Source organism: Haliotis cracherodii, unplaced genomic scaffold (assembly GCF_022045235.1).
Source record: "Haliotis cracherodii isolate W230 unplaced genomic scaffold, xgHalCrac1.p SCAF_14, whole genome shotgun sequence".
In the NCBI taxonomy this organism is placed as follows: domain Eukaryota; kingdom Metazoa; phylum Mollusca; class Gastropoda; order Lepetellida; family Haliotidae; genus Haliotis; species Haliotis cracherodii.
The window spans coordinates 32381287-32391424 of NW_027266269.1; the positions used below are offsets into that span (position 1 = coordinate 32381287).

The 10138-nt window shown below is 39.2% G+C and overlaps 1 protein-coding gene across 1 annotated transcript; it reads right to left on the reverse strand.

Annotated features, from left to right (window-relative positions):
• Nucleotides 1-2937: 2937 nt before the first annotated feature.
• LOC139460737 (A disintegrin and metalloproteinase with thrombospondin motifs 9-like) lies at nt 2938-4948 on the reverse strand. The gene is made up of 4 exons (XM_071242214.1): nt 4807-4948; nt 3996-4279; nt 3475-3639; nt 2938-3096 (listed from the first exon to the last, which is right to left on the reverse strand). Exons 1-4 carry the CDS (start codon nt 4946-4948, stop codon nt 2938-2940), a joined length of 750 nt encoding a protein of 249 aa, XP_071098315.1.
• Between the last annotated feature and the right edge of the window lie 5190 nt (nt 4949-10138).

The window sequence follows — 10138 nt, forward strand, 5'->3', positions numbered from 1 at the left end:
ACCTATATGTATTTACTTGTTGACATTGTTAGTCGGTTGACATTGTTAGTCGGGCATATTGGAGTGGTGTGCCACAACATCTATATGTGTTGAACTGCTCACAGTTTTGGCAGTGGTACAAGTACGCCGTGTCACAACATGTGTATGTGTTAACATTGTCGCTAGGGGTCATACGAACGCCAACCCGTGCATGAGTTTGTAGGTAAGGGTTAAGGGTATGCCTTGGGACAACACGTATATCTCTGTTTGTTATTGTTTGTTTGTTTGTTGTTTAACGCCGCACACAACCATAGCCCAGCTATATGACGACAGTCTGTGAATAATCGAGTCTGGGACAATAACTGTGAAGCCTATTTTTAAGAGGCTTATGAACAACAAAAAATAAAATTGCACAGATATACTTTTCAGGCGTATAAACATACCTGGTGAATATAATGTTTTCTACATACACTGTTTACACATAAAACAATTCAAATATACAATAACATAGTTAAATAAGTACTTATATCAAGTGAGTAAAAGTCACATTTGCGTGTTAACATACGTGATTTAATAATAAATAATATAGCTTGGTGCATAATCCTTGTTTTGGTTATTGTTTTCATATTATGAAATAACACTTTTCAATTATGTTTCTCCAGCAATTAACGACTAAACTCTCATAATGATGACAACTAGCATCATAAACCATCAAAAATTTAGCACAACATGCCATATATGAAGATATTCATACAACAAGGATCATCTACAGTTTGGTGACAAGAACATGAAACGTGAAACACATTCTGACAACAGACTCTTATCAGGTGACATCAACAATTGACTTGGCCTATTGTGACATGACATTAATGTACATATACTTCACACAATAGTTCAACTCTGGTGGCTACTCAAAACAAATTATTGAAAATTGAAGTATTAATATTATAAAATATATAAAACAGTAAATGGTTGAGTTTGGTGACGGTGACAAACATCTTTAGTGACTGACAGTGACAGTGGTTAAATAATTTTTCGAGGAACAATTACATTTATTGACATCATCTACAGCATAGAAGCTGAACAACATATATCTTCCTATGTCCACCCTTACTCTGTTTCTTAACTAATGTTATAGCTAAAGGTAATTATAAGGTGGAAGTTCAAAATCGGTTACAACTTGAGGGAAACATCTATGTGCGCGACGTCTCGAGGAGATAAGTACATGCAACATCATTGTTTGTTGTTTAACGCCACACACAGCAGTATTCAAGCTATATGACGGCGGTCTGTAAATAATCGAGTCTGGACCAGACAATCCCGTGTTTGGTATCATCAGCATCATCGCTATTGGGATACGATGACATGCATCAACCACGTCAGCGAGCATGACCACCCGATTCCGTTAGTCGCGTCTTACGACAAGCATAGACGCCTTTTATGGTAAGCATGGGTTGCTGAAGACCTATTCTACCCTGGAATCTTCACGGGTTGGAATATTGTTGACTATGTTGTACATCTAACATTCCCATATTCCCAAAATGTGATTATCTGTGGATTGTCAAAAGTGGAAATAGAGGACCACATGTAGGCCTGTGATACCTCGGCTTCATGGTTATAGGTATATGCTTGGTTGGTTAGTTTGTTGTTTTACGCCTCACTCAGCGATATTCCAGCTATATGATGGCGGTCTGTAAAGAATCGAGTCTGGACCAGACAATCCAATGATTGACATCATGAGCATCGATCCACGCTGTTGGGAACGATCACATTCATCAACCAATTTAGCGAGCCTGACCACGCGATCCCGTCAGTCGCCTCTTACGGCAAGCATAGTCACATTTTACGGCAAGCATATGCACATTCTTCTAATGACATTAAACCTTCATTTATTAACTCATTTATACATATTTGTACTTATTGAATTTGTCAATGTCCATATTGCTGTCGTATAAACCTAAATGCAGTTCACATAATTCATACTAACCATTGCAATAAATATAACATATCTGGAGTTAAACAACTTGCATTACCGATGGTTCATAATGGTTCAGGGAACTCGAATTACACGCTGAACCTGTCGCTATTGTTTCTGTCTTTGCGACAAATGACGACGCTCCACATCATAGGTTGCCATAATATGAATTCGCCTTCTTCCCTCAGGTAAATAGTATTCGTAAACACAGGTGTTAATATACCTTTGTCCCCCGCCACAAAGTGGGGTTTGGCGATACAGGAACGGAGTTCGTCCGTCCGTCAGTTAAAACTTATGTAAGTCAGACAAATGAAATTTTACAAGTGATATCACTGAGTTATGGCCCTTGCTCCATGCTTTTCAACTAAGAGCATACTGAGTGAAATGGGGACAAGTTTTCTCTTAAACTTACTGAAGTTACATGAATGAAACTTTGCAAGCTTATCTAAGCGATGTTTGTCAAGACTGATTTCGAAAATCATCCGCAACATCAACATCAACAACATCATCTTCCAAAACCAAGATTGGGTGAATATCGAGACTGTTTGGGTAGATAACCACATCTCATTCAGGATCATACAATCCTGACCATCCAGCCGTCCACAACATCTCCACACACCGGGCTTATGGCTGAATTTCCGGACTGATCACTATATCATATTATTGACATTGAATATTGTACTATCATCCTACCATGTACGGACATTGTAATTGCTGTGCAGTAATTTGTACTGATTTGTAAACCGAGTTCATTTTAATGCACAATTGTGGATGGTAGGTTGTTTGTTTCACACTCAATTTGTTTAAGTACAGATTTCTGGGTGAACTTAATATTTCAATTTGGGAATCGACACTTAACACAATCCACACCATCCTCCACACACCGAGTTGACCTGTGGCTGAATATCCAGATTGTTTGGGTGGAGGATCATGTCTCCATCAGGATCACAATTCCCACACCAGCCTCCACACACCGAGTTGACCTATGGCTGAATATCCAGATTGTTTGGGTAGAGGATCATGTCTCCATCAGGGTCGCATCCCCCACAAAAGCCTCCACACACCAGATCAATGACGGCGCCATTCTGTGTCCGGGTGATACTCTGCACTTTGCCAGCATATACTTTTCCAGTCCACGTTATCTTGATATGAATGGATGTGCTTATATTCTTTATACATAACAAGTATGAACTTAGCCATTATCAAGATAGCGGTTGTTTGGTTTGTTGTTTAACGCCGCACTCAGCAGTATTCCAGCTATATGACGGCGGTCTGTAAACAATCAAGCCTGGAGCAGACAATGCAGTGATTGATATTATAAGCATCAATCTACGGAATTGGGATACGACGACATGCATCAAGCGGAATAATGTTAAAAGCGAGCCTGACCAGCCCATCCCGTTAGTTGCCTCTTACGGCAAGCACAGTCGCGTTTTACGGCACGCATGGGTTGCTGAGGACCCATTCTACCCCGGATCTTACATGCATATTTATAATGCAAGCAAAAAGGAATCACTTACATTGGTGGAGAACTTCATCCCTGTGCCCAGTGTGTCGATGTGAAAGGTTCCTATTCGTTTGCAGCTTCCAGAATATGAGTAACAATCTTCTGCTGAACCAAATGTATGTGGCTTCGTCTTGTTCCCGCTTGTGAAGGTGGTGTCAGTTCTCACAACAGTCATAGTCTAAGGTAAGGAAATATACCATTTTAATATACCGTTTAAAATCACACCAGAAGAACATAATATATTATCCAAACTTAATCATTTACATTACCATGCTTGCCGTAAAAGGCGACTCAGCTTGTCGTAAAAGGCGACTAACAGGATCGGGTCGTCAGGCACGATGACTTGGTTGATGCATGTCATCGATCCCAGTGGCGTGGATCGATGCTCAGGATGTCATTCACTGGATTGTCTGGTCCAGACTCGATTATTTACAGACCGCTGTCATATAGCTGGAATATTGCTGAGTGCGGCGTTAAACAACAAACCAACCAACCAAACACATGACAGAAACTGAAATTATAATAGGCACTTACCGATGGCTGAACTCTGATCCTCAGAAACACTGTTACTCCGTCTTTGCCAACACCATTATGGCTTAAATATGGCATTTCCTTCTCACAATTAATATTCGACCTTTTAGGAAGGTTTCCAATGTTCCTATTTGGCAGTGTGATATACTCCAGCTGGTGCGTATCATTCATCAAGCAGTAGACCTTTACTGACGCACCCTTAAACTGAGGAGCCAAGGGCAAGATGTTGTACTCTCCACTTTCAGCTGTTGGGTTGTTTTTCCTGATCTCAAAACATGTGCTAGGATCTGCAAAGGTGACAAAAATAATACAAATGGCGTATTTTTAAGTTTTTTTGTTTGTTGTTTAACGCCGCACACAACAATATTCCAACTATATGACGGCTATATTGGGCACTGTCAATTGAATTAATAGACGCTTCCGTTTTTAACATACTTGAATTTCTGAAGTACAAAATTTAAAATGACAAACAAACTCAATGTGCACACAAATTCAATCAAGATTCCTGAAATGTAAATGACAAACTTTCCTTCGAGTCTATTTATAGTGCAGCGGCATAGCCCCCAAATCTGAAAGTATTGTTCATTTTTTTATACAAGCACCAGATTTGGCACACAGTTACCTTAATATGTTGTTCACATTTTTGGATATGCATATCCAAAAATGTTTGCAGCTTATTAAAATAACCCTGTGCCAAATTTGGTGCTTGTATCAGTATTATGCTTCGTCCGATTAAATCCCCTTGTTTCAGCAACAAGTACATGCCGGGAACAATACAATGTTTTCTTTCAAGAACAAAAATGTTATGTGGTACCTTGTTCGTTGTCGTAGATGTCAAACAAGCCACTCCCTGGGTTAATGACGCCGTCAGATATTGGCTCTGTGTGTCGTGTGATGCACATGCTGCTTGTGTCTGAAAACTGGAACTCCTGGCATGACATGCGTGAACACAGCATGGCACATGACACTCGTCCAAAGACTTCCTGTGCCTGAAGATGCTGGACGTTGACTAAAACGGCTGGAGTTCCACTGGTTGTCTTTTTATAATGAGACTCTTTCAAGCCTAATGTTACTGAAATACAAATAACCAAGAAAAGTGCTGCGAAGTAGATAATATCCATCTACAGTTTCAAAAACGTTTCTGTAATGCGAATCATACCAGCTGAAGGTCCTCCTGTCCTGTCCGCTTGTGGGAGAATGAAACACTCAAAGTAGTTACACCTTTTACTTACTATAAATAAAAATTTCATGCATATGAGAAGTAGCTAAGATGCCGGTGTTGTCCTAATCAATACGATTGCTGCACGTGACTGGCTTTGTTGTTTTGCAATTGATACCTTGCCAACAGATACGCTATGCAGAAAAGGTTAACAATACGTTCCTCAGACATTTTGCAAGATTCTTTGTTTCTCATGCAATTGTGATGCAACGTTAGACTGTGGCGTACATATATAATGTCTTTTTTCCATTACTATTATCCATCAATCAATCTCTATTCATGGTACTTTATTCCTGGTCTGTTTTAACGGACTGTTTAAGCCTAGAATTGTTTTGATGTGCTGACTTGCCTAGTTAAATGTTTATAGGCAGGTCGGCTGTGTTTGGAACTGGTCAGCCGGGTCTAGAATTTCAATAGCGCGAGCTGATCAGCATCTGCCAGCTCGTTTGACTGGTTTCGACAGCTTGCATCTCCAAGCGTTACGTATTTTGATACAAGTCCTGTAAACTTTGTAGCGTTTACTTTCTTCGGAATGTGAAACTTAAAGTAGTATAATATATTTGAATTTAATCAAACTTGAAGACAAAATAATGATTTTGGCACTGTTGTAGTACTGATGAGGCCATTGTTTCGGGCGTGTTACAACCAACCAACCAACCAACCTTAAATCATTACAGACTGGGCATGCATATAAAAAGTTATATTAATCTTCAATACAATCAGTTTTGCAAATCCTACAAAGCCTGTGTTCTCTTGAGGTACCTGCATATTTGACTTCCAATAAATAGATCATGTGAGCGTCAACGAAATCGAGAAAGAGCTGGTATGTTGGTTTGTTGGTTGGTTCGTTTGTTGTTTAACGCTCCTCAGTTTAAGGGTGCGTCAGTGAAGGTCTACTGCTTGATGAATGATACGCACCAGCTGGAGTATGTCACATTGCCAATAGGAACATTGGAAACCTTCCTAAAAGGTCGAATATTAATTGTGAGAAGAAGCTGCCATATTTAAGCCATAATGGTGTTGGCAAAGACGGAGTAACAGTGTTTCTGAGGATCAGAGTTCAGCCATCGGTAAGTGCCTATTATAATTTCAGTTTCTGTCATGTGTTTGGTTGGTTGGTTTGTTGTTTAACGCCGCACTCAGCAATATTCCAGCTATATGACAGCGGTCTGTAAATAATCGAGTCTGGACCAGACAATCCAGTGATTGATATCCTGAGCATCGATCCATGCAGTTGGGATCGATGACATGCATCAACCATGTCAGCGAACCGCTACCACCCGATCCCGTTAGTCGCCTTTTACGACAGAGCCGTTATGTAAATTTACACTAAATACATATATTATTTTTTTATGTAGTTTAATACTTTGCTTTCCCAGAACTTGAAAAGAAACCATGCCATTTTTGGATGTACATATCTTTTAAGGTCTGTGTCAAATGGCTGAAGAAATGCCGTTGCATGTCTATATGTTGCTGTAACCAAATATTACCATATCCACATCTGTATTACATGTTTTTAACTTTTGATGCCTGATTTACCATAACTTGACCCAGTATTTAATAACCTTTAAATAACTATCCATATACATGGGAAACCTTCCGCATTCTGTTAGATGCCACACTCAATAACTTTTTACATGCATACAAATATATCTTTTCATTAATATCCAAATGTTCCAGACCACAAATTTCAGATCCATTACTAATTATCCTATACCGGTGCTTCATATTGGTGTGACCCGTGAAGAACCAGGGTAGAATAGGTCTTTAGCAACCAATGCTTGCTTATTGTAAGAGGCGACTAACGGGATCGGGTGGTCGGATTCGCTGACTTGGTTGATGCACATCTTCGATCCCATTTGCTTGGAAGGGCGGTCGGGTAGCGTAGTGCTTAAAGCCTTCGCTCGTCACGCCGAAGACCCGGGTACAATGTGTGAGGCCCATTTCTGGTGTCCCCCGCCGTGATATTGCTGGAATATTGCTAAACAGCGGCGTAAAACCAAACTCGCTCACTCCCATTTGCGTGGATCGATGCTCATGATATCAATCACTGGATTGTCTGGTCCAGACTCGATTATTTACAGACTGCCGCCATATAGCTAACCAACCAACCAATTATATTGGTGTGTGGATCCTGTGATGACATAATATGCGAATAACCAACAAAGAATGCTTTAACGGTTTACCTTTCTTACTACATGTATTCCCAAGAGAAAACTAAAGCGTAATCCGAGGTAGTTATTCTCTTCTTTGCCGATTATACAATACTTATTTACTGCACACGTCTCAAGATCGAAACCCTAACTACCTTCGAAATGTCTTGTGGCTGTAACCGAAAACAAATGTATCCCTACGACAGTAAATAAGCAGTCTTTTGACGACCCATCAGATTGTGTAAAATAGTTCGTCATTAGTGTTCATATTTAATACTATTGTATCATGTACACTTATACTAAAAACGAGGTAAACGTAAGAAACGTGCATTTAATTCATAAACTTTAACACTTTTATCATTCAACATTGGCGAGCGCCAGAATGTCACTTAAATTTCTGACGTAACGTGATATCGGCTCAGACCGACAGGTTTTCGACCATGAACAAGCTTATCGAGACATGCGTACAAACACTGGAATTATGGATGGATGGATATATGGATATAGCATGTTAAGCAAAGGGCAGTTATTTATTCGGAATCAGAATCCAGAATAATGGGACGTTTTGTTCCATGTCAGCAAGTGGATGATACTTGGAAGAACGAAAGTATAGAACGTAGTTCTGAAAGCAGAGGTATGGGCATCAGAGAACATATAAAACTCTCTACCGGCTTCCTTCGCAGTTAAGAAATTTACATTTTAAATTTTCCAGTGCGATATAACTGAATGTGGAACAATGAGGATGTGTCTTTTATTACCTACATTGACGGATACTCGTTTCTGCTGACGTGCTGTGATGCACTTGTGACCCGACACACGTCACTGGCCTAGTATGGCTAAAACAATGCCGATGCAATATTACAATTGTTTAATCCACTTAACTTACCTGAAACATTCATTGTAATTAATTATTTACGTTTGCAGACTCTGGTTTGAATGACAACGGTAGGTAAGAGCTATTTATGGGGCCTAGTGGGATTGGTTGTTCAGCGTCCTCATGCACAGGAGCCAAAACGCCATAAAGTGCAAACAAATGCACTTGAGCTTGTCAATTTCCTAAACAAGTATGAACTTCGCCATTATCAAGATAGTGGTAAGTGATAGTGTTTAATTCCGCACTTCTTCTGCCTGTCTTCAGCAACCCATGCTTGCCGTAAAAGGCGACTATGCTTGGCGTAAGAGGCGACTAACGGGATAGGGTGGTCAGGCTCGCTGACTTGGTTGAAGCATGTCATCGATCCCAATTGCGTGGATCGATGCGCATGATGTCAATCACTGGATTATCTGGTCCAGACATAGCTGGAATATTGCTGAGTGCGGCGTTAAACAACAAACCAACCAACCAAAATATATATATCATCATACGTAATAATACATGGTGAAAACGAGCTATAGATCGCCAGCCATTGACATTGCAGAAACAGGCTAGAGGCATTATGCAAATTAGCCTGGAAAAATAGTTATCGAAACAACAATTAAAATAACAGCTATGTTTATGTACATAATAATAATGACATGTAAGTTGTTGTTTGAGAAGGGAATATGTTACTTTTTCTTTCTGATATTTTGACGATGATTCACTATCCCACTCACAAATCACTTACCACTGACAAATCACATGCACGTGGGTTTCAAGCACCTGTTTTCACCTGTCGTCAAGGTGTTATAGGTCATGGACATTCACCTTGATCTACTAACCCTGGTTATGCTCAGTTTCACAATAGTCTGTTTTGTTCATATTTTTACACACTTTTACGTGTAAAAAGACATACGGTTATAACAAACTCAAATGGACCACTTATTTTAGTTCGTAATAACCGTAGTTCGTTATAAGCATATATGCAGCATATACACAACAAATGGCCGGGACTAAAAACGAAGTTCGTTATATCGATCAGTTAGTTATAAGCGTGTTCGTTATGAACGTAGTTTACAGTACAGCATTGTATGACAAAAGTTGCAACAATGTAATGGAACTTAAGTAACAAGTTGAACATTGTAAAAAAAGACCAGAGGAATTCAGCCATCAAGTGTTTATTCTTGTCAAGTAAATGCACAAGTTGTCACAAACGATAACACAAAAAATGAAAAAGCTAGTCCAAGTGTCAAATAATAAAAGTAAACATTCGGAAAATGATTAATTTCCTATTGTCAGCAGTAAAACTGAAACAGTTGTCAAGGTTTTGTGCATTACAAACCCATTAAAACTTAATAAAGTCAAGGAACTATATTTCAGTTCTCAATATAACGTTAACGTTCAAGTCCTTTTCTGTAGAAAACAAACAGTTTCACAATGTCAAAATTGTAACTAACATATTGAAAACACAGTTGAAGAAATATGTCGGATGATTTTCAGTCTTCACATTTTCCGTTGCCGTTGCCTGGGTCTTTCCCGTTTCCGAGTGCCATGGGATGGGCTCTGTCTTCACGTGTTTAGGCGGATCCAGCACATTTTCGATCGGCGAAATAATGTTCAGTAGCTTGTGATAGCGTCAATTGATCAAGTGAGTGAGTGAGTTAAAATTTAACGTCGCTTCGGCAATATTTCAGCCATATGACAAGATCATGTTAATATATTCACAATTTAGTTATTTATACAAAGTTATATTTAAAAACAATTTATGAAACATATTGAAGAAGTTTCAGTATAAAGGCCACAGGTCCATGTACAATATAGATACATTTATTATATACAAAGTGGTGGTACAATATCAGAGGAACAGAGTGCAATTAGAGGACAAATTAGAATTATTATAATGAAGAACGTAAAGATA